General features: G+C 42.9%; 1 protein-coding gene across 3 annotated transcripts in view; it reads right to left on the bottom strand.

The window, feature by feature from the left end:
- Positions 1 to 219: 219 nt before the first annotated feature.
- cdc42bpb (CDC42 binding protein kinase beta) overlaps positions 220 to 25,559 on the bottom strand; it is a 189,323-nt gene continuing 163,983 nt past the window's right edge. The window contains exons 22-37 of one of the 3 annotated variants that reach the window (XM_033026490.1): positions 23,204 to 23,302; positions 22,068 to 22,142; positions 19,819 to 19,924; positions 18,140 to 18,276; positions 16,568 to 16,707; positions 14,774 to 14,855; positions 13,205 to 13,421; positions 13,059 to 13,121; positions 11,910 to 12,506; positions 8,170 to 8,267; positions 7,987 to 8,071; positions 6,432 to 6,552; positions 5,906 to 6,023; positions 4,017 to 4,128; positions 2,508 to 2,569; positions 1,259 to 2,384 (exon numbers count right to left, since the gene is read on the bottom strand). In XM_033026490.1, the coding sequence (XP_032882381.1) occupies positions 2,256 to 2,384; positions 2,508 to 2,569; positions 4,017 to 4,128; positions 5,906 to 6,023; positions 6,432 to 6,552; positions 7,987 to 8,071; positions 8,170 to 8,267; positions 11,910 to 12,506; positions 13,059 to 13,121; positions 13,205 to 13,421; positions 14,774 to 14,855; positions 16,568 to 16,707; positions 18,140 to 18,276; positions 19,819 to 19,924; positions 22,068 to 22,142; positions 23,204 to 23,302 (2,241 nt within the window). In that variant the 3' untranslated portion in view covers positions 1,259 to 2,255. Of the gene's footprint in view, positions 502 to 1,258; positions 2,385 to 2,507; positions 2,570 to 3,887; positions 3,954 to 3,991; positions 4,129 to 5,905; positions 6,024 to 6,431; positions 6,553 to 7,986; positions 8,072 to 8,169; positions 8,268 to 11,909; positions 12,507 to 13,058; positions 13,122 to 13,204; positions 13,422 to 14,773; positions 14,856 to 16,567; positions 16,708 to 18,139; positions 18,277 to 19,818; positions 19,925 to 22,067; positions 22,143 to 23,203; positions 23,303 to 25,559 lie in introns of those variants that run through there. The other 2 variants (XM_033026491.1, XM_033026492.1) reach the window with 2 other exon arrangements.

Below are 25,559 nucleotides of genomic sequence, written 5' to 3'. Positions count from 1 at the left end.
TGATTTTGGTAAGCCTATGGTTTGGCTGATGTATCTAACAGTTTTATCCTTGTTTCTCAGTCTCATAATGGCTTCTTTAACTTTCATTGGCACAACTTAACACTCATGTTGATAAACAGCAATAAAAGTTTCCAAAGGTGATGGAAATACTGGAGGAAAGACTAAGTGCAGAGAACTCTCTTATACCTGCATTAAGGAGGCAATTAAACACACCTGAGCAATTACAAACACCTGTGAAGCAAAATTGGATTTCCTTTGTTGTTCATATTTATAACAAACATTTCTGTTCTTGTGAGATGATCCAGAATACACATTTGTTTAAAAATGTCCTTGTTTCTCAATGACGAGGTTACGACTTGTTAATGAACAGGATAACGGGATGCGGTTACCTGAGGCTGTGCGTGTGATGTGCGGCTTGCTCCGCTGCTGCCTGGAGAGGTTGGAATGGGAAGATCGCTTTTCTTTCATCTGCTCGTCCTGTGATGCTGGTGTGACGACACTCTGTAGCAACAGGTAGGAAATTACACTCAGTTCCATCTTCTTCACTGAGAAGTGCTCAACACCTGATTAAACATTGTGCTGCACCAGCGTTTTAATTCCAGGCTATAGCCAGCTGCAAGATGGGATAGAATTCCCACCTAAAGGAAGGAGGACGGGAAGTGGAAGGGAGCTGATTGGAGTCATGTGGCAGACACGTTCATACTTGGTTGGAAGAGATATCAGGAAATTGTGTTGTTAAAGAATTGCGTGTGAAGACTGAGTGTGGAGGTGTGGAGTGTGGATACCAAACAGGCCACCCTTAGTCACATCTTACCCCTCAGCTACCATCCCTGCCCCCTCACCCTCCCCTCCCGTTACTTGTCCACAGGCCAGTCAGCAGTTTGGTACCTTCCATTTATGCTTTATTGACAGTTCAATTTTCAGTACTTTTCATCAAAGCACAATTCCATAATTACAAAAAGGTGATTTTAAGACTATCCACTTTCACAAATTATCAATAGAAACTGAAACGGTTGCACCAGTAGTGTTAGGCTCCACAGTGAGCCCTTTGAAGTAAATGAAGATGAGTAGTTTGATGAGTTGCTTGATGTGGTACGTCACAATTACCATCCGCTCAGTCCGGGAGCTGGATAACTACAACATGAAATCTCTTTACAGTGATCTTGAAAAGGGAACTGATACGGCATCTGTATGAACAGTCATTTGTCAAATACAGCACAGAAGGCACACAGGTGTGATAAAACAGATAAACTAGCTGTAGTATACAAGCCTTTAATGCAATTTGGACAAAATTCTATGAATAATGTTTATCATACACTGAACATGAGATATATACACTGACATACACACACTAGCTCCATTCACCAGGAGCATATCATCTGGGTGCATATCAAAATGTACAAGGCTGCCATGAGTATCGGTTTTTACAATAACATAACAATACAACACTTTTTTGTAGGAATGTATATTCATGCAATGACGTGTTTTTAAAAAAAAAAAGGATCAAATTAATGTGGCTTCCTTATATCCCGAGACCACTGGTTCTCGAAACATCTATGCTACCTCAATCAGCAAGAGAACAATCACACTTTAAAAAAAAGTCTTTTACAATAAGTATTTGAAAGATGCAGCAGGTCCACGATTGGCGTTCCCAGTATTAATGCTTCTCCATTGGGTCCATCAAGATTTATAGACAGATGTGGTCATTCACTAAAATGCTAGCACAAAGCACATCTACTTCAGAGATTAAAAACAGTAATACAAAAGGCAACTAAAATTCTTATTCACAGTATTATTTACTGGTGTCATGTATACCCTGAAGAAAACATTTTTTCTTTAATATTTATAAACTAAGATGCACAAACAAGGACAGTTTTATTTCACCTTTTACCAACTATTAGAAATTTAGAAGGAAAGTTTGGTGTAAAAGAATGTACAAGCCTCGAACTCCCAAATGTATTTGGCTGTTGAAGGTTCCAATTTATAAACACAGCACACAACCATAATCACCAAAGAATATGAATGATACCTAGTCATATATCAGGCTGGCAAAGTAAGCTGGAATTGTTCATAGACGAGCTTGAATACATAATTTAATGTGCAATCAGCAAGAATTAAAAGAAGAAATTATTCTTCATTCTTGGCACTTTCTTGTAGCAATTTAAAAAAAAATCCATTTGTCTAGATTGAGTAAAAATGGAAATTCCTATTGGTTTGTGGCTGTAAGCATTGCAAAGTGTTACTGAGATTGATCATCATGCGTCACAGGTGGAGTGGTCCAGCCCATCAAGTGTAATCTGGTTTCTGTGAGGAGAGTTTGGACTCGGTGGACTACTTGGGTTGGAGCTGTTCGAAGGTGTTGAATGCCTGGTGGAATCAGAGTCCTGAAGGGAGAAAGCAAGTGTGCGCATCAGTTTATGCTTGGGGAACATATCATTGAACAAGGACAAGTACGTTCATTATCATGCAAATGAACCGAGCCTGAACAACCACACGTCTATACTTACCTCTCGCTCAAAATCTTGGTCAGGATCAGAAATATTATGGGATGTCATTACAGCCTCCCCACCTAAGTACAGGAAATAAGTACCTCAAATGAAAGTGCCTTGACATGTTTAACGAGTAGCACAGTTATTTATAAATGGCATATAAAGGTTAGAACAAGTAATCTAAGTGGTGGGGAATAATGCCCAATAAATGGTACTACTTGATCTACGGAATAATTCTCAGATATTTGCTGAAGTGATATCCTGAGCTGGCTCAAAATTATATCATCTGGTCTATTTAGAGTTCAAAAAATGATTACTAATTGAAAAAGATGTGGGTAGTGAACAAAACATAAAAGATTAGATGTTTAAGAAGGAACTGCAGATGTTGGAAAATCGAAGGTAGACAAAAGGTAGACGATTTTCCAGCATCTGCAGTTCCTTCTTAAACACTTTGTCCATCAGTCTGAAGAAGGGTTTCGGTCTGAAACGTTGCCTATTTCCTTCGCTCCATAGATGCTGCCGCACCCGCTAAGTTTCTCCAGCACTTTTGTCTACCATAAAAGATTAGATTGTGTCTGCCACTCTTTCTTACAACAGTGTAGGAAGGAACTGCAGATGCTGGTTTAAACCGAAGATAGACACTAACGGCAGGAGTAACTCAGCGGGACAGGCAGCATCTGTGGATAGAATAGATTCCTTCAGCATATCTTTCTTACAACAGATGACACGAATTGCTGACTGCATAGATACTCTTTGCATAGATACTGCCTATTCCACTGAGTTTTTCCAGCATTTGCCAATATTTAAAATTTATTTTTAATTGAAAAAGACAATAGAGATCCAAATTCAGATGAGCCCGCCTGCATCTATTGTGCTGGAGTGGGATGTTCTGGAAAATCGGAATTTCCATCAGCTCCAATTCAAACCTTGTTACTTGGAGTTATGCAGCTGAGAGTTGTGAACGCTAACATTGGTGTCGCTGGTAGGGAACTGCTCACGGCTCTTACCACATTGTTTTGCCTAAAACTAGTGATGAAGAAATCGACACCTAGAATTTTTCTTCATTTGAATGAATAATCTTTCCCCAGGATAATTCCTTTCTCACACAAATGCAAGCCCAGGAGATGGAGCTGAGTAACAGACTTTTTTTAGTTTAGTTTAGAGTTACAGCGTGGAAACAGGCCCTTCGGCCCACCTAGTCCGCACCAACCAGCACACTAACACTATCCTACACACTAGGGACAATTTACAATTTTACAATTTTACCAAGCCAATTAACCTCTGACACGCAAAGGAAACCACACAGGTCACGGGGGGAACGTACAAACTCCGTAGTCAGGATTGAAACAAAGTGTTTCATTAAATTGTGTTAGCAAAATTGGATTGCCATTATCAACAGTTCATATTTATAACAAACATTTCTGTTCTTGTGAAATGATCCAGAATACACAATGGTTTAAAAATGTCCTTGTTTCTCAATGACGAGGTTACGACTTGTTAATGAACAGGATAACGGGATGCGGTTACCTGAGGCTGTGCGTGTGATGTGCGGCTTGCTCCGCTGCTGCCTGGAGAGGTTGGAATGGGAAGGTCGCTTTTCTTTCATCTGCTCGTCCTGTGATGCTGGTGTGACGACACTCTGTAGCAACAGGTAGGAAATTACACTCAGTTCCATCTTCTTCACTGAGAAGTGCTCAACACCTGATTAAACATTGTGCTGCACCAGCGTTTTAATTCCAGGCTATAGCCAGCTGCAAGATGGGATAGAATTCCCACCCAAAGGAAGGAGGACGGGAAGTGGAAGGGAGCTGATTGGAGTCATGTGGCAGACACGTTCATACTTGGTTGGAAGAGATATCAGGATATGATGTTGAGAATGAATGGGGAGGAAACGCATTCTACGTTAAGTCAACAAAAGGAAACAGACTACCTAATTATCTCAGGGAAACGTGGAATAAAATGCTATTCTTCAATTCCTGGAAACAATTAAAACATGGTTTTAGTAATTAATAGAGAATATTAATAAAGTTTCATACAAGTGCAGTAAAATTCCAGCTTGCGTTGTACTTGTTTTGGAGTGTTAATATTTGAATGGAATGGCAATCGCTTGCTTCATGTTTTAACTTCTGTCTGTTCAAATGCAGAGATTTGTCTCTGTATTAAACAGTAGAATGCTGCTTCACAATTGCAAATTAACTTAGGAAATATTATATTTGACCCATCAGAACCTTCACTGGATCTATTCGTATAATTTACTTTTTATACAAATACATACATAATTGACATTTTTGCTCTCACCACCTATTGGGAAATGTTCACATCTACTCACGTATAAACGGAAAAATTATTTGGTGGAAAGACTTGAATCCTTTTCAGGATGTCTCTAAATGGTTTAGTTTAATTTAAAGATACAGCACGGAAACATGCCCTTCAGCCCACCGAGTTTGCACCGACCAGAGATCTCCGCACATTAACACTGCCCGACACACACTAAGGACAATTTTACATTTTATTCCAAGCCAATTAACCTACAAACATGTACGTATTTGGAGTGTGAGAGGAAATCAAAGATCTCAGAGAAAACCCACGCAGGTCACGGGGAGAATGTACAAACTCCATACAGAAAAGCACCCGAAGTTAGGCTGGAACCCGGATGGCTGGCGCTGTAAGGTAGTAGCTCTACCTCAATAAAATCCTTCAGGGGAGTTAACACAGTTGCAATGCAGAAATGGCACCAGAATCCCATTAAGTGTAATATTCTAATACCTAGATAACCAAATGATTCTGGTTGATTTAAACATCGGTCAGGATACCCACTGCTCTTCTTCATAACCCTCCCATTTGATTGTTTATGTCTTTCTAAGGGAGCAGGTAAAGTCCTGATCGAACATTGCATCTGTGAGAAAGCACCCCAAACAGCTCTCAGTGCATTCCTGCAATGCTAAGCTATTTATGAGCTCAGATCTCCAGCAAGATTTGAAACTGCAACCATGTGCTTCAGAAGCAACAGTGCCAAACAACTGTGCTGCTGCTACTGAGAACTCCAGGAATCAACACATTATGTTAGGCTTAAGGTACAGAGATACTCCCTAATTATAAACAATGACGGCATGCCAAGCTTGAAAGAAAGAAACGTAGGAGAAAATCAAGTGAACTAAGATATAATGTAGAATAAGAGAGTTTAAAATGTGCAATATTGTATGGTAAATTTTAAATAGTTTGTATGATAAAGCTTACTGAACACTTCACCTTCAAATACAGTTTTAAATCTATGTGTGTGCATATTTTAATAATTTGCAATGATGCAATACTTATTAATATTCCCCATGCTAGATTCAAGGACTAAGCAAGTGGCAAGTGAATACACATTTCAGTTGGGACAAATATTGCTGTTGACAATTGATTCTTATATTTACCAGTGGAAGATCCATAAGTACTTGCATGCCATCTCCGGGCCCCATGTGAGCCACGTGATTGAAGTTTGTTGGATTTGATATCAGCTTCGACCGCATCTCAGGATCTCTCAGCATCTCACTGTCATGAAAATATGGAAAATACATGCAATTCAATCCTGAAATTGGTCACCAAATAGTTTAGTTTAGTTTAGAGATACAGCGCGGAAACAGGCCCTTCGGCCCACTGAGTCCATGCCGACCAGCGATCCCAACACACTAACACGATCTACACACCAGGGAGAATTTACAATGTTACAAACCTGTACGTCTTTGGAATCTGGGAGGAAACCGGAGCACCCGTAGAAAACCCATGCAGTCACAGGGAGAACGTACAAACTCCATACAGACAGTACCCGTAGTCAGGATTAAACCCGGGTCTCTGGCTCTGTGAGGCAGCAACTCTTCCACTGCGCCACCGTGCTGCCTGAATAGTTCAACAAGTTTGAAATGACGTAGATTGTAAAGCCGCTGGAGGACAATAACCTACCGACGCTGTTGTAAACGTTCCTCTTCTGGTATCCTGAAAGCAAATCTCTTCTTGCTGCGTGTTCTGACCATCTGCTTTCTGCTGTTGTCCGATGTGTCAGGCACACTCAAGCTGACTCCATCTGTGAACGATGCCCAGCAAAAAATATTGTCACACAATCAACACATCAGGCCTCCGTGATAAGTGTTTAACACAAGATGCTCAAAGGCTCGTCAATTCATCAGTAGTTCAGTTTATTATTGTCACGTGTACCAAGGTCCAGTGAAAAGCTTTTTCGTTGTGTGCTGTCTATACAGCAATAAGATTCAGTGAGAGAATGGAGCGGCTGGGCTTGTACACTCTGGAGTTTACAGCTGGGCTTGTACACTCTGGAGTTTACAACTGGGCTTGTACACTCTGGAGTTTACAGCTGGGCTTGTACACTCTGGAGTTTACAACTGGGCTTGTACACTCTGGAGTTTACAACTGGGCTTGTACACTCTGGAGTTTACAACTGGGCTTGTACACTCTGGAGTTTACAACTGGGCTTGTACACTCTGGAATTTAGAAGCATGAGAGGGGATCTTATTGAAACATATAAGATTATTAAGAGTTTGGACACGCAAGAGGCAGGAAACATGTTCCCGATGTTGGGGGAGTCCAGAACCAGGGGCCACAGTTTAAGAATAAGGGGTAAGCCATTTAGAACGGAGACGAGGAAACACTTTTTCTCACAAAGAGTGGTGAGTCTGTGGAATTCTCTGCCTCAGAGGATGGTGGAGGCCGGTTCTCTGGATGCTTTCAAGAGAGAGTTAGATAGAGCTCTTAACGATAGCGGAGTCAAGGGACATGGGGAAAAGGCAGGAATGGGGTACTGATTGGGGATGATCAGCCATGATCACATTGAATGGCGGTGCTGGGTCGAAGGGCCGAATGGCCTACTCCTGCACCTATTGTCTATTGTACATGATTATCATTAAAATTATAATTATACAAGATTACAATCAAGCCATCTACAGTGTACAGATAGAGGATAATGGGATCAAGGTAAAATACGCACCATATTAGTCCCACTGTATTAGTGTTCTTGCAGGACTATAGTCTAATGTTACAAAAGTTTGTTTTTAGGAGCTGCGTATCCCTGGCAGCTCTTGTTGCGTATCCCTGAGTAAGAAACCTCTCTCAGAACAAGGATAGCTGGGTGGCCTTAAACGTTCCTTCCACTGTGGACCTTCTCAATTTAGACTTGCAAAGTGCTCTGTGACGTTGCGATTGTTAGTGATTCGCAAATAACCATACCCGGAATAAACACGACATATCTGTCCCCTTTCAAATGTTTTTTCTCCCAATTGCTACTACCTCTTGAAAGTGAAGTCAGTTAACAAGCTCAAGAGGGTAGGTCACAAATTGCTTCAGGACAACTACACTGCAAGATTTTAAAGATACCCACTTTCAGGACAAAATGGCAAGTATTCAAAGTTCCAAAAGTTTGGCTTGAAATAAAAGATCCAATTCCCCAACACACATGGACAAGCATTCATTCCAACAGGGCTAGATAAAAATGAATGAAACAAACCTGAAAAGTTATTCTTGAAATATATTAACCGTGGAGGTTCAGAGTTGAGCTGATTTAGTGTACCTTCAGCATTCAATGGTCGAATCTAGTTATAAAAATAAAATAGATATTATGAATGAAATCAGTGCGCTGTCATTACAAGAACAGATCTTTGTATCTAGACATTGTGACCGTCTACAATACCTTTCTAAGAGGAATTGTTTGGACCCATTCCATGGTATTCACATCAAAGACATCAACACCATATTCACTGTAGATGGATAGATATGACGTAGCATGACCTGGTGTAGGTGCAAAAAGTAAATTATTAGTCAAGCTGAGCAAAGGATATCTTTCCAATGAAATGTGTCCAAAATTGGCTTAACCCATGCACGGGGTAGATAAATTACAGATGCAGTTACATCCACTGCAAATGTAAAAAAAATTCTGGTTTAACCGATATCACAGTAGAGAGGGCCTCAGTTTAACGTCTTATGTAAAAGATGAGAGCCCAAGCAGGATTGCTATATTGTCAAGCTGGAAAGGGTACAGAGAAGATTTATGAGGATGTTGCCAGGACTAAAGGTGGACAGAGAGAGAATGTTAAAAATTCACAGATCTCACAAAGGATCTTTGACCTGAAACATTGGCTCTCTTCCCGCAGATGTAGTCTGATCTGCTGAGTACTTTCAGTATTTTCTGTTTTTATTATAGAGGATGCTTTCTATTAGGGGATAATCTAGAACAAAGGGACACATCTAGATCGAAGGGGAGAATCTAGAACAAAGGGGAGACTATAGAATAAGGGGGAGGATCTAGAACAGAGGGGAGAACCTAGAACAAAGGGGATAATCTAGAACAAAGGGGATAATCTAGAACAAATGGGATAATCTAGAACCAGGATAATCTAGAACAGAGCGGTCTAGATAATGGGGAGAATATAGAACAACAGGGAGAACCTAGAACAAAGGGGTGAATCTAGAATGAAGGGGCAAATCTAGAATGAAGGGGAGAATCTAGAACGAAGGGGAGATTCTAAAACGGAGGGGGCGAATCTAGAATGAAGGGGAGAATCTAGAACATAGGGGCGAATCTAGAATGAAGGGGAGAATCTAGAACGAAGGGGAGAATCTAAAACGAAGGGGCGAATCTAGAATGAAGGGGAGAATCTAGAACGAAGGGACAGATCTAGAATGAAGGGGGGAGAATCTAGAACGAATAGGCAAATCTAGAATGAAGGGGGAGAATCGAGAACGATGGGGAAGAATCTAGAGCAAAGGGAAGAATCCAGAGCAAGGAGAATCTAGAACGAGGAGAATCTAGAACAAAGGGGAGAATCTAGAGCAGATGAGAATCTAGAACAAAGGGGGGAGAATCTAGAACAACAGGGAGAATCTAGAACAACGGGGAGAATCTGGAGCCATGGGACATCAATTTAAGATAGAGATAATGTGATTATATTTGTCTGAGTACATGGCGATTTGGCACTCCCTTCTGCTGCTGCAGATATTTGAAAAGCAAGGAGGTGAACGATTACCACAGGTAGATGAGAATGGTTACAGTCAAATAGATAACAGAATTCTACAGCACAGGAACAGGTCCATTGGCCCACAATGTCCACGTCAAACATGATGCCAAGTTAAACTAATCTCCTCTGCCTGCATGTGATCCATATCCACCATTGCCTGCATATCCATGCAGTTCTGAAAAGGCCATTGTCATATCAGCCTCTATCACTACTCCAGCCTGGTCCAGGCACCTACCACTCTGTGTAAAGAAAATCCTGCCCTGCACAGCTCCTTTACACTTTCCCTTCTCACCTTAAAGCTATGCCTTCTAGTTTTTGACCTTTCCACTGTGGGGAAAAGGTTCTGACTGTTTTCAGTTGTGATGACATACCTCCTTGATCCATTGTACTCCTCCTGAAGAAGCTTCCTGCCTGCTGGTGGCACTTCTGGCATTTCGTCCCGAACTTCTATCTACCTCATTGGTGACCCTCGGACTATTCTTGTCCGGACTTTACTGACTTTACCTTGCACTCAACGTTATTCCGTTACCTTGTTTCTGTACACTGTATTATCACTTCAATTATTTTCAAGAGGACCTAAAGTGCTGCTCCAACAACTCCAAATACACAATCGAGCAATCTACTTTAGTCATTCAATCATCCCATGATCATTATCCCCCTCAATCACACTATAGTACGTGCTATGTACAAAAAGCACTGCAGCCACTATCGACCACTCCAAAATGACCAGCTCCACAAAGCTCTGCAGCATCTACCAACAACATCAATGACTAGTACCATCTGCAAGTTTCACTCTGGGATGTACACCATCTGACAAGATGTGTATGAAGGAACTGCTGGTTTAATCCGACAATAAATAATTTCCATTTCTTCATTATCAAGTTTAGTTTATTGCCACGTGTACTGAGGAATAGTGACATTATGTTCTATGATATTTGGCTAACTCAATCAGTGGTGTTCTTACCAAGACACACTTTGAAGTGGGGGTGAATATTCTGTTCCCATCAGCTGAAGGATGATAGGCAATATTCAGAAAGTTTTCTTGCCATTTCTGAACTGATTCCAATAGACTTTAGACATACAGAGTGGAAGCAGAGTCCGCACCGACCACTGATCGCTCCGTACCATTGTACTTTCCTACACACTAGGGACAATTTACCAATTTTACAGAGGCCAAATAACCCACAAACCTATACGTTTTTGGAGTGTAGGAGGAAACCGGAGCACACGGTCCCAGGGAACGTACAAACTTTGTACAGACAACATCCGTAGTTAGGATCGAACAGGGTCCCTAGCGCTATAAAATAGCAACTCAATTGGGCACTATGCTGCCCAATTAAACTTCATGGAGTCAGGAATCAGCGTTGATGGCCCCTTGGGCTGCCCTCTCTCACACTAACACCACTGTAAATCTCCACCTCAAAGAGCAGAACCAAAAACACCATCACCATTTAGCTTTTTCTACTCCGATGTAAAACTTTGAAAAGATATTTGTGTGATGAAAGATCTTGGGCTGTTCTGAGGAGGTGGTATGAACTCTGTGTAAAGGTTTTCTGTTTAAAAGGTTAGTCAATTAATCAAACCTGAATTGGTTTTCAAGTATAATATATTCAGCTTGTATATTTGTTCAAGAAGGAACTGCAGATGCTGGAAAATCGAGGGTAGACAAAAGTGCTGGAGAAACTCAGCGGGTGTGGCAGCATCTATGGAGCGAAGGAAACATGCAACGTTTCGGGCCGAAACGTCTGAAGAAGGGCTTCGGCCCAAAACGTTGCCTATTTCCTTCGCTGCATAGATGCTGCCGCACCCGCTGAGTTTCTCCAACACTTTTGTCCAGCTTGTATACTTTTTATTGTCGAATAAAATGTTATAAAAAGGCAAAGCATTAAACTTTAGACTTTACAGATATAGATTGGAAACAGGCCCTTCGGCCCACCGAGCCCGTGCCAACCAGCAATCACCCATACACTAGCACTATCCTGCACACTAGCGACAAATTACAAAAAACATTCAAAACCAATTAACCTACAAACCTATATGTCTTTGGAGTGTGGGAAGAAACCCGGGTTTCTGGTGCTGTAAGGCAACTCTACCGCGACACATTGTGCCAGCCCTAAAAGTCTATGAATACATATCTAGATTTTTTAAGAAGAGGAATGTTAAAAAAAAAATACAAAGTGTAGAATACACAAAATCTTCTCAACTCTCTGCTTCCATCATAGTAGTTCAATTGAATGGAGAAGTATTACATTTCTTAGACATGAAACAGTTTTGGAAAATTTGAGGTAATGCATTCAAAGCCTTCCTATAAATAAAATGAACACTACAGTGAAAAAGAATCTGCCTAAACAGAAAATGCAAAACCCCCCCCACATAATAGCAACCAATGTAATGAGCAAAAATATAAGATACATACCACAAGCGATAGGAACTGCAGGCCACATTAATTCTTGCATGCGTGATCTTCTGCCTTGCAAGTCCACATATACACCAATGTGGCTAAAGCAGAGCAAGTATTCTTTATTGCTAATTTGCAAAGCACACAGGGCATCGAAAGGTTGCTGTGAGAGAAACGCCAGCGATGTGTCCATTACATTTATAAGGTTAATGGAAGGTCCATCGCCCTGGACGTTAAGCAGCGAAAATCCAGAGGGGTAGCCAACGCATAGCCTTTCTTCAAAGACTGTCATCCATTGCACGTTGCCTGGGGCCTGATGCTCATTGAATCTCTTATAGTAAGGTTTAGTTCGGCTGGTTTCGTAGCACAAGATCTGCCGTTTCACTGCCACAAAGAGGCAACTCACAACACCGTGCCGCAAAGATCCAGTCACCATAGTCTGGCAGCCTTTTGTTTCAGCGAGTTTTATGTCAAAGGTGGTCTCAGGTCCATCAAAAGCAGCCCATGGATACAAATGGACATGTCGGTTTCGGCCACAAATGAGGACAATGAGATTTTCTTTGTGAATAAGCTCAATCTGGTGGACCTTTTTACAATCCGCTGCACGCACGATCACTGCAAGAAGAGAATATTTTTCTTATATAGTGCACTCAAAATTTATAATAATAATGCGTCGTTTATAACCATTTACTGACTCTTTAAAACCTTTTTACTTTCAGCAAAAGGTTCAGAGAAGTTATTTTCTATAATTTATTTAGATTAATTTAGTCTATTGTCACGTGTGCCGAGGTACAGTGAAAAGCTTTTTGTTGCGTGCTATCCAGTTAGCGGAAAGACAATACATGATTACAATCAAGCCATTTACAGTGTATAGATACATGATAAGGGAATAACGTTTAGTGCAAGGTAAAGCCAACAAAGCCGTAAAGTCGAAAGAAGTGTTACGGTCGGAATAGAGATTTAAGAATGTGGAATGATTGTAATCTGTGATTGTAGATCTGCTTCTGTGGCGAGCACGCAAATAGTCACCTGGGTTGGACGCCATCTTGGAAGCAATTTTAACCTGTTATAAAATACACTTTTGAAATTGGTAATATCGTTCGGTTATAATTACTGAATTACTGCCGAGAGTCTACAGTTAAATTAATAGATTATCTGGTAGCTTACTATCGCGTGTCAGCTCTACTGCATAAAGGCCTTCATCCGTGCCGAGAGCTATACGCTCACGATCTACGAGACAAAATGGAGTCAGATTGGGCAAAAAGGAACTGCAAAGAACACTATGAGAATAAAGAATATACCAATTAACTTACCTATAACTGCAGCAGACAAACTTGTTTTAATAAAAGGCAGTGTACTATCATATGCTTCTTGCGGCGTATAGACAACTCTGTTTCTAAGTTTGTTTTTTTGTAGAATATTTTGCAGTCCTTCCAGGATTCCAACCCATTTCCTCTTCTCACTTTCATTCTCTGTTAGAATAAGCAATGAAAAGGTCCTCGGTGACGAGGAGAGGAGCAGAGTGGTCACCTGCGGAACAAATCAATGGAAGTTATATTTATCAATAAATCACATTTATATATATATATAATTTAGGGCGTGTAGCGGTAGAGTTGCTGCCTTATAGCACCAGAGATCCGGGTTTCATCCTGACTACGGGTGCTGTCTGTACGGAGTTTGCACGTTCCCCCCGTGATCTGCGTGGGTTTTCTCTGAGATCTACGGTTTCCTCCCACACTCCAAAGACGTACATGTTTGTAGGTTAATTGGCTTGGTATGAATGTAAAAAACTGTTCCAATTCTGTGTAGGATAGTGTTAATTTGTGGGGATTGCTGGTCAGTGTGGACTCTGTGGGCCGAAGGGCCTGTTTCCGTGCTGTATCTCTAAACTATTCCACATAATCAACCTTCCTTCCTGTAAAGATCAACAGTTTTTGTGTTGATTGTTTCCCAAGTACAAAACAATTGCTATTCATGTTATTTGCTTTCAAAGCATCAATCTTCATCTCCCACAGTTTGATGAAGTATAGGATTGTGCCACTGAACTGCAAAGCAATCACTAATTTGAGTAGGAACACTTAGGGCAACACAGTGGCACTGCTGGTAGAGCTGCTGCCTCACAGCGCCAGTCAATCAGGTGCCATCCTGACCTCACCCACAGTGTGGAGTTTGCACATTTTCTTGTGATCTTATGGGTTTCATAGAACATAGAGAAACAGGTGCAGGAGTAGGCCATCCGGCCCTTCGAGCCAGCACCAATATGATCATGGCTGATCATCTAAAATCAGTATCCTCCACAATAGTGGAGAGAACGTGAGTTGGGAAGAGGGTCTCAAGGGGTGAGCCAGATACGGAGAGTGGGCTGTGAAAGCAGGAATTGATAGAGGATGAAGTTGGAGAATTGATCATATTTGGAGGGCCAGGGCAGGGAAAAGGGGAAGGAAGTATGGAGAATGATCACACAGATGAGGGCCCAGGAGAGATGAGAATCAGTAGGGAAAACCAATGGGGTTGAGGTGTTTTGGGAATAATGCCAAGAAGAAGGTCCTATTGAAGCTCGACAAAGAGAACTTTGTTCAAGTTGGATTTGGGATATGTCCTGTTACTCATTCATTGTATGAAAGCAGTGCACTAATTAAGAGCTTCCAAGCATAACTGAAACTTTTATTCATATTTCATATATTCCCTTTGAGTCCAATGTCAGAGAGGAGTCCCAAGAACTGCATAATTATCAGTCTGATTAGGAGTCTAATCTCAATAATAAAATTATTAGGAGTCTGACGAAGGATCCTAACCCATCCTTTTTCTTCCTGACCGGCTGAGTTACTCCAGCACTTTGTGTCTACCTTAATTAGGATTCAATTTGTGTGATGAATGCTAACCTTGAAAATGCAAGGAATATCCTTCCGGGTGGCATGAATTACATCGGATGCAAACACTGAACTCACAGAAAAAGCTTCATCCCTGCAAATCAAAAGTTTACAGCATTAATCACTTCACAAACATTTCAATGAAATCTTAACAAAACAAAAGGTTATCAGGAAGATTTCTCCAGTTTCTTACAAATACTTTCACAAGGATGTTGCCAGGACTCGAGGGTCTGAGCGATAGGAAGAGGTTGTGTAGGATGGGACTCTATTCCTAGGAGCGCAGGAGGATGAGGGGTGATCTTATAGAGGTGTATACAATTATGAGAGGAATAGATCAGGTAGATGCACAGAGTTTCTTGCCCAGAGTAGGTGAATCAAGGACCAGAGGACAGAGGTTTAAGGAGAAGGGGAAAAGATTTAAAAGTAATCTGACGGGTAACTTTTTCACACAAAGGGTGGTGGGTGTATGGAACGAGCTGCCAGAGGAGGTAGTTGAGATGGAACAGGTTTGGAGGGATATGGGCCAAACGCAGGCAGGTGGGACTAGTGTAGCTGGGACTTGTTGGCTAGTGTGGGCAAGTTGGGCTGAAGGGCCTGTTTCCACGCTTTTTCACTCTATTTCTCCATTTAAATACATTTATAGGTCCTTTGACAACATTATCAGTAGATAGTAGAAATAGTGGATGAAGTGTGTTTTGGTAACACATTTATGGATAACCATTGGAACCTATCAATCATTTCTAATTATAGAATGCTTCCCAAGATAATTCCAAATAAAACTGCTTGATTCAGTCAAGTGATTCTCCTCAGTCACTCTGTAACTTGCGTTTCCCATGATATTCAACCGAGGCTAAATCTTTGAGCAAGAATGCAGTGGGTAAAATCACTTGTAATGAAACGGTGACTTGGCTGTTTGGATTCAGACCTGGCACTGCACATTTGTTTTCTAACTTTTCCTCATTCTGAAGAAAGATTGTTGGCCTAAAATGTTAATTTATCTTTTATGCGCTCACCGCATATTCTGCCTGTTCTGCTGAATATTTCTGATATTTGCTGCTCTTATTTCACTTTATTTAAAAATAGCCTTATCGCATTAGAGTTCAGCTCCTCTCTGAAAGGCAGCAACAAAATTACATGCAAAATTCATTATACGCTTTACGCAATGGGATTTTGATTTGTCAAGCCATCTAGGTGACATTAACTAGGGCACGGTGGCGCGGAGTAGAGTTGCTGCTTCACAGTGCCCGAGACCTGGGTTTGATCCTGACTATTGGTGCTGTCTCAACGGAGTTCGTACGTGCATCCTGTGATCCGCCTGGGTTTTCTTCGAGATCCTCAGTTTCCTCCCACACTCCAAAGACGTAGAGGTTTGTAGGTTAATTGTCTTGGTATAAATGTAAATTGTCCCTAGTGTGTGTAGGATAGTGTTAACGTGTGGAGATCGCTGATCGGTGCAGACTCAGTGGGCCGAAGGGCCTGTTTCCGCGCTGTATCTTTAAATTAAACTACTAGTGCTTAGTGTTGCAGGAGCCGTAAGCAGAGAATACTATGGATCTAATTCTGTAATTTTTAGGATTCATAAAGAAATAGTGAGCAGAGTGCTGCAGACTTGATGTGTCGAATGGCATAATACTGCTCCTATGTCTTATGGTGAGTCACAAATATTGATTGATTTTTCCATTGCATAAGCACCAGGTTAACCTTGTAAATCAATCAAAACATACATCACCATCTTCTACTCTTGAAAAGCAAAATGAGTTAAAATATGAAGAATCCACTCTTTATGCATTAAATATGTAAACGTACCTCAAGTCCAGCACCTGGCTTGCAACGACTCCAGGCTGCATAGATTTACCTTCAGCTACGTCATACAGAAACAGCTTACAATCGCACACAACTGCATATGCTCTCTGCCATCCCTTCTTCACCCCAGTCGGCTTGGGAATCTGAAGTACCAAACCGGAAATAAATTCAAGTTCTATCAAGATAATATTTCAGCACTTGTAGCAAAACTCCTGCCTCACAGCACCAAAGACCCGGGTTCCATCCAGACTACTGGAGCTGTCCGTGCAGAGTTTTTCGTTCTCCCTGTGCCCGCGTGGGTTTTCTCTACATGCTCCAGTTTCCTCCCACATGCCAAAGAATTGCAGGTTCGTAGGTTAATTAGCCTCTATAAATTGCCACCAGTGGATAGGATGCGAAAGTGGAATAACACAGAACTAGTGTACGGGTGATCAATGGTCAGCGTGGACTTAGTGGGCCAAAGGGCCTGTATCCACACTTAATCTCTAAACTACAAAAACTAAATCTCTGCAAAACCCTTACGACGTTTATATAGTCAACTGTCTTCCCTAATTAATGTTTGCATCTTTTTTATGCCTTTCTACTTCACCATTGAAATTTAGACAACTATTGCTTTTAGAATTTATTTCAGTTACAAAAATACGTGATATTATCCCTTGCGAATGAAATCTTCAAAAATGGTGCGTTAAGTTTGGAAACGGTACATTGTCGGAAAGCAATTTCAATACCATAGCTCAGTTGGTTACCTGTTGCATGAGATACATTGTTGACGATGACTAAATTTAGTTTAGTTTAAAGATACAGTGTGGAAACAGGCTCTTTGGCTCAACAAATCCATGCCGACCAGCGATCACCCGTGCATTGGTTCTATGTTGTCCTACTTTCGCAGCCCACACATTAGACGCCAATTAACTACAAACCCGCACGTCTTTGGCATGGAGGAGGAAACTGGAGCACCTGGAGAAAACCCACGTGGCCACAGGGAGAATGTACAAACTCCATACAGACAGCACCCGTGGTCAGGATGGAACCCGTGCGCTGTGAGGCAGCAGCTCCACCATTATGCTGCCCCTCAAGTCGCATGGACTCTCCATGTTTCTGCTGTGTGATAGTGCGAACAATATTGGGTCTATTCCAAATGTAATAAATTCATACAGGGCACCTTCTCAGGCACAGCTTCATCATTCAGTCCACGAACTGGAGGCATAGTCGCACAGTGATAGAGTTGCCGCCTCACAGTGCCAGAGAGCTGTGTTCGATCCTGACTATGGGTGCTCTCTGCACAGAGTTTATAGTTCTCCCTGTGACCTGTGCGGGTTTTCTTCGGGTGCTCCGGTTTCCTCCCACACTCCAAAGACCGGTAAAATTGTAAATTGCCCTTAGTGTGTAGGATAATGCTAGTGTACGGGGATCGCTGGTCGGCACGGACTCGGTGAGCTGAAGGAGTCAGTTTCCACGCTGTATCTCTCAACTAAACTCCTGTTCTATCATCTTAGTGTTAACTACCAATATTGAGCAAACACCATGAATTCTATAGATTCTTTGCTATACTTAAATGAGAAGCAGTTTTCATACCTTTACATAGCCTTTGTAGGCAGTTCCTATTCCCCTCTGGACATCTATTCCAAGTGGCCTCTTTGCTTGCTCAGATGGTATCGGGCACACTTGAGGGGCACTGTCCTTGCACAACACGTGGCAGATAAATGAGCAAACTGTGGAACAAGTGAACTTTGGTTAACTACACAATCCAATATATACATTTTATTGCAGTGTGAGTACATTGAAGAAACTGTGCAGCAATCTGGATGCTGCCCAGTAACTGCACTATTTTTCTGCCCAATATTATCGACAGTGCACTGAATCAATAAGAATAGGTGCAAAATTAGTTCAACAAATGTATGTTTTAAACCATAAAACCGACATTAACTCTGAAGGGGAAGAACTCGGAGGGTCAGGCAGCATTTGCGGAAGGAAATGGGCAGTCTACATTTTGGGTCGAGGGCTTGCCTCGGGAGTGAGAGAGTGGAGGGGAGATTACTGCTGTCAAGCTGCAGGTGGATCCACAACCCGAGGACACGAACATCTCTCCCTCTCCCTCCCTCCCTCCATATCTTCCTATCTTTCTATCCAGATTCTACCACACATACCCTTTCGTTTAGTTTTAGAGTTTAGTTTAGAGATACAGCATGGGAACAGGCCCTTCGCCCCACCGAGCACCAATTACCTGTTCACACTAGTTTGATAATATCCCACTTTCTCACCCACTCCTACTCACTGGGGGCAATTTACAGGAACCAATAAACCAACTAACCCGCACATCTTTGGGATGTGGGAGGAAACTGGAGCACTCAGATGAAACCCGTGCAGTCACAGGGAGAACGTGCAAACTCCGCACAGCCAACACCCAAAGTCAGGGTTGAAACCGGGGCTCTGGCGCTGTGAGGCAGCAGCTCTACCCGCTGCTCTCACTGCATCAACACCCCCCACCCCCGTTCCCATGTACCCACCCTACCTCTCTTATTTGATCCCAAACTCAACCATACTTTTACATCAGATTACATCAGCATCAGCCCCTTGTCACATCGCATGCCCACCTGTCACTATCTCCGCCCCTCTCTCCCACACTCGACTCCACCCATCAATCCACTCCTCCTCACCACTTGCCGTCCCCTCTAACTTCTTTATACCCGGCCATCTCCCCTCCACTCCTTCCGTCCACATCAAGGCTCAGGGCTCTAAACTGTCCCATTTCCCTCCACAGATGCCGCCTGAACCTGCAAAGTTCCTCCAGGTGTATAAAATTATGAGGGGAATAGCTCAGGTAGATGCACTGAGTCTCTTGCCCAGGTGTACGGATCGAGAACCAGAGGACATAGGTTTAAGGTGGAGGGGTAAAGATTTAATAGGAATCTGAGGCGTAACTTTTTCACACAGAGGGTTGTGGGTGTATGGAACAAGCTGTCAGAGGAAGTAGTTGAGGGAGCGACTATCCCAACGTTTAAGAAACAGTCGGACAGGTACATGGATAGGACAGGTTTGGAGGAATATGGACCAAATGGAGGCAGATGAGACTCGTGTAGCTGGGACATGTTGGGTGGTGTGGGCAAGTTGGGTCGAAGGGCCTGTTGCCACACTGTATCACTATGAGCTGAGTTTATTTTACTCCAGACTCCAGCATCGGCATCTCTTATGTCTCCACTAAATCTGAAGACTATAACAAGTGTTAATACAGATGATGCTATTGTAGTACTCACCATCGCAAGCATAGCCCTGTCGTACTAAACCCACCATCAGAGAGGTGCAATGGCTACACTGGGTCGGGCTGGAGAAGTTTCTGATGCTGACTTGGTGGGCTTTAGGCTGGGAAATTTAAAGAAACATCGAAAGGATACAAAATCAGAAATGGTAAATTGATGTAACCATGTACATCTCCACTGAACAAGACTGCTTCAATTATTTACCTTTTTAAACAGAGATTGGAATTAAGTTGGCATTGAACCTGTCATTTTGAATATTTAGTTTCATTTTACAGACATTATTCTTGGTGCCCAAATGACACGGCAACTAGTCCAACCATCTCACGTTTCCTGCGACCTGGGTTCAGTTTGACTTGGGGAGAGTTTGCACATTCTCCCTGTAACCATGCCAGGACCAGGCCAGAGCCTCCAACGGAGTCTCAGGGTCAAGGGGACGGGGTCAGAGGGTGGGGGTCTTGGTGGGGGACGGGGCCTCGGGGTCATGGGGTGGGGGACGGGGTGTCAGGGTGGGTGTCGGAGTCTCAGGGTCAAGGGGACGGGGTCAGAGGGTGGGGGTCGGAGTCTCGGGGTGGGGGACGGAGTCTTGGGGTGGGGGACGGGGTCACGGGGTGGGAGACGGGGTCATGGGGTGGGGGACGGGGTCACGGGGTGGGGGACGGGGTCAGAGGGTGGGGGACGGGGTCAGAGGGTGGGGGACGGGGTCACGGGGTGGGGGACAGAGTCTCGGGGTGGGGGACGGGGTCATGGGGTGGGGGTCGGAGTCTCGGGGTCATGGGGTGGGGGACGGAGTCTCGGGGTGGGGGTCGGAGTCTCGGGGTGGGGGACGGGGTCACGGGGTGGGGGACAGAGTCTCGGGGTCACGGGGCTGGGGACGGGGTCACGGGGTGGGGGATGGAGTCTCGGGGTGAGGGACAGGGTGTCAGGGTGGGGGACGGGTTAGGCTGGAGTCGGAGTCGGGCTGAAATCGGACCGACGTGTATGGGGCCACATTGTCGCGAACGAAGGAGGGCCTGGCATGGGGGTGCCAAGAACTAAGGGGAATGAAGAAGGGGCGAGTACTTTTTGTAACTTTGCCGCTGCCACCTTTGTGGCGACTCCTTTGTGCACTTTGTATGCAAAAACAAAGAATTTGACGGCACCTCGCCAGGTGCAAGTGACAATAAAGTCTCATCGTCATCATGGTCATGCGGACTTCCCCTAATACTCTGGTTTCCTCCCACTTCCCCAACAAGTGCTGGTTGTTGGGTTAACTGGCTGTTGCAAATGTTCTTTAGTGTAGGTGGATGGTGGGAGAATCAGAAGGGTTTTCATGGGCAGGTGTGAGTGAATATTCATTCATCATTGTTGAAAACATTAGCGACGCAGTGGTGCTGGTTTCCGATGGGAACAGTGACGGACGCACCACACATCTCTGTCCTCCAGTTCCTGCGGACTTCCGCCGCTGGAAGTATAGGATTTTGGTGCGTGTGCTTTATCTGAAGATCTTTCCTGGTCCGAGAACACCGATGCAATTATAAAGAAAGCACATCAGCGCCTCTACTTCCTGAGAAGATTACGGCGAGTCGGTATGTTAAGGAGGACTCTCTCTAACTTCTACAGGTGCACAGTAGAGAGCATGCTGACCGGTTGCATCGTGGCTTGGTTTGGCAACTTGAGCGCCCAGGAGAGGAAAAGACTACAAAAAGTAGTAAACACTGCCCAGTCCATCATCGGCTCTGACCTCCCTACCATCGAGGGGATCGATTGCAGTCGCTGCCTCAAAAGGGCTGGCAGTATCATCAAGGACCCACACCATCCTGACCACACACTCATCTCCCCGCTACCTTCAGGTAGAAGGTACAGGAGCCTGAAGACTGCAAGGTCCAGGTTCAGGAATAGCTACTTCCCCACAGCCATCAGGCTATTGAACTCAACTCAAACAAAACTCTGAACATTAATAGTCCATTATCTGTTTATTTGCACTTTATCAGTTTATTTATTCATGTGCGTATATATTTAGATAATGGTATATGAACACACTGATCTGTTCTGTAGTCAATGCCTACTATATTCTGTTGTGCTGAAGCAAAGCAAGAATTTCATTGTCCTATCAGGGACACATGACAATAAACTCTCTTGAATCATCATTGACTAGACCATTGCAAAATAGGGATGGGAGGCAATTGCTCTGAGAGCCAGCAGAACTTTATTGGGCTGAATGGCCTAGTAAGGAAATGTGTAAGTACTTAAAGTACAGAAAATATTACCTTTGGCAAAGGAGTAGGTTGTACGAATATAGGAGATGTAGCAACAGGAGTAGTTTGATGAGGCGTGAGTGGCTCCTGAAATGTAATAAAATAGAATGGAAAGTTAAGGTACCAGCTTCTAGATTTTGGCATGAACAACAATTAATGCCACCTCCCCAAGAAATCCTCCCATATTCTCAGTAGATCAGCAAATTACTGATCATGAGTTTGGACTGCCATTACCGTAATGATAGCTATACAAACAATATTGCAGTCAGATCAGTGCAATAAGCATTTTTGAATAAGACACAAAGTGCTGGAATGACCCAGTGGGCCAGGCAGCATCTGTGGAAGGAATGTAAAGGCGGAGGGAGGGATATGGGTGGAAAGTAGGACAGTGGGAGAAATGAATGTGCTCCTGGGTGGGAAGAAGGGAAGGGGTGGGGTTGTGACTGGAAAAAGGAGAATTTAATGTTCATACCATGTTATCTTGTTAGCTTTTCAATAACGTGTTATAAAATCAACAGAGGTTGGTGCCTTCGATTTTTACATTAAAAACTACTTAAAACAGTACCAAACAAGGATCACAGCATTCAAACGAATGGTAAATTGTGTTGAAAGCATAAAGGGGCTGTCCCACTTGGCCGTCATTTGCGCCTCATTTACGCGTCATATGTAAAATAGGTTGACGCATCGTGACTTGTGGGGTACGCGTGGGTGACGTACGCATTGCGCATGGTGAGGCGTGGTCGCATGCAGTGGCCCGCGATATCGCGCGGTGCTCCAGGATTTCGTAGTATAACTAAATCCTCGCGCGCCACCTGCATGACGTATCGCGTATGCACGCTGACACATTGGCATTGCACGCTGGCGTCCCGACGTCTCACGTGTATCGCGTGGTGACGCATGGTTACGTCACCATGCGTCAACGTTCGTAACCATGCGTCGCCGTGTGATTTGCGCGCGACATCGCGCATCACAACGCGCAGACCTATTTTACATATAACGCGTAAATGAAGCGCAAATGACGGCCAAGTGGGACAGGCCCTTTATAAATCAGTTTACTGAGGAGAATACTATACTTCATAAGGTAGCTTTACATTTATTTCACTGGAAAGATTGTTTTTAAATAAGTGCATAAATTTGATAGTACTTACATCCCTTTGACCCACATGGTAAGAAGCTGAGGGTGAAGGAGAAAGGGGAGATGCTTCTGGTTTCAGGGCCCCAATATCACACTCACTGACAGAACCACTCTAGAAAATATCAATTTGGAATAAAGTTCTGTTTTAAACATTCTGTTTCAAATTATTGCTTGAAAATAATTAGTTAAGTCAATCTACTTTCTGTTCGCGAGGAGGTGTTTCCGAGAAGTAACAATATTAAGTTTTAAAAACCATACCCAAAATTGCACTTGAAAACAACTTTAATGCATTATTTTTACAAGTGGCAGCAAGCTTTTTCAATCAAAAAATAAGCTGAGATGAAGAAGTGCGTCTCTGGATGCCCATCAAATTATTAAATCTATGATGATAGAAATAAAAGGAGAAGGCTATTCACACCTCAACCTTACGCCGTTTAATAAGATCATGGCTGAGCTTGCATGGAGCCAATTTTACCCGCAAACTGCATATTCTTTGATGTCAAAAACTCTATTGAACTGTGCTTTGGAATATACTTCGCTGGGCTAATAATGGGGAAAAAAGCTTATACTTAAATTCTGGAAAAATGCGCCCACACCAACAATAAAAATGTGGATATCAGATATGTTTGAAACACTACATCTGGAAGAGATGAGATTCCTCTTAGCAGGCAAAGCAGACCAATTCCAAAAGACGTGGTGTACGTTTTTGGAACTATTACAAGCATGAGGTGCAATAGTAATTTTAAAAATAAATAAATAAATAAATAAATGGTACCAGGATCTGGCAACAAAAACAACAACAAAAGAGACTTGGTTGGGAGTTCCCTTTCTGCGGAGTTTAATGTTATAATAGAGCGATTGTTTCTCCTTTCTTTTTCCTTCTTTTCTAGGGTCTACTTTCTTTCTTTCTTTACTTCCTTCTCTAACTTCTTTTCTAAGGGGCTTTCTTTTCTCAACACTCTCTTGCACCTTCACGACTCTTGCGCACTTTCCTTACTTTCTTTACTTCTATCTTTTTCTTAAAGCTTAAAAAATGAAGCGGTACAAAAAAATGTATTAAGACATATGTGTTGTGTATTACTGTAACTTACCGTACTTCTAATAAAAATGTTTTTAAAAAAAAGAAAAAAAAAAAGTAATATACTTCGCTTGGGCGGTATGCATATTGACTTCTCTAACTTCAAGTAACCCTTGCTTTCCCTCTCTCGTTTTCACACTCCCGACCCTCAGTCTGAAGAAGGGTCTGGACCTCTAGCATCACCCATTCCTTCTATCCAGAGATGCTGCCTGTCCCGCTGAGTTACTCCAGCATTTTGTGTCTACCTTCGAGATGAACCAACTTCTCCTCGCTTCTGTCCAGAACAAACATCTCTGATTTTGAGAATGTAACCTGTTTCCAGACACTGCCGCCAAAGGCAATGTCATTCCCGTACTCCCCAGCAAGCTCAGTGGAAATTTTGTGCATTTCAATAACATAACCTCTCATTTTTCTAAACTCAAACTGGTTTAAGACCAGTGTGTGTAATCCCTCCTCTTGTGACACACCAGTGATCCCAAGAACAAAGATGGTGTTGGTTGCAGATCTCAAAATAAGCAATTGAACAAAACAACCATTATACTTGGTGCTGGAGTAACTCAGCAGGTCAAGCAGCAGCTCTGGGGAACATAGATAGGCAACATTTCGGGTGATTGAGTGATAAGTGGATATAGGCGAGGGGGGGGGGGGGGGGGGGGGAGATAGGCAGAAGGTTGGACAAAAGCCAGAGATAAAAAGACAGAAGGCACGAGATAGATTTCTTACTTTTCATTTCTGGCCTTTGTCTACCATTCTACCCTCACCTGTATCCACCTATCACGTGCGAGACTGTGCCCCAGCCCCTCCTCTCTTGCAGCTTTCTACCCCCCACTACCATCAGTCTGAAGAATGGTCCCGGCTCGGAACATCACCTCACCACATTCTCCAGAGATGCAGCCGGACTCATTGGATTACTCCAGCATGTCGTCTCTTTTTTGGTAAACCAGCATCTGCAGTTCCCCGTGTCTACCATTTTACGTAGACTGCATCCCAAAGAGCCAAATTATTACTTCACAGATTCATTAAAATTATGTTTTGTACAAAACATTATCTCTTCCGTCACAGATTTTTTTTAAAGAATGTTGACATGTGGCAAAAGTGACAGCCAACATGTAACAATAATGAAATAAATGATCAGATTATTTATTTTAGGTAGACAAAAGTGCCGCAGTAACTCAGCGGGACATGCATTATCTGTGGAGAGAAGGGATGGGTGACGTTCCTTCTATCCAGAGATGCTGCCCGTCCCGCTGAGTTACTCCAGCATTTTGTGTCTATCTTTAGTGTATAACCA

Source organism: Amblyraja radiata, chromosome 9 (assembly GCF_010909765.2).
Source record: "Amblyraja radiata isolate CabotCenter1 chromosome 9, sAmbRad1.1.pri, whole genome shotgun sequence".
In the NCBI taxonomy this organism is placed as follows: Eukaryota; Metazoa; Chordata; class Chondrichthyes; order Rajiformes; family Rajidae; genus Amblyraja; species Amblyraja radiata.
The sequence above is the reverse complement of the archived record's forward strand: the minus strand, read 5'-3'. Positions and strand labels throughout refer to the sequence as shown.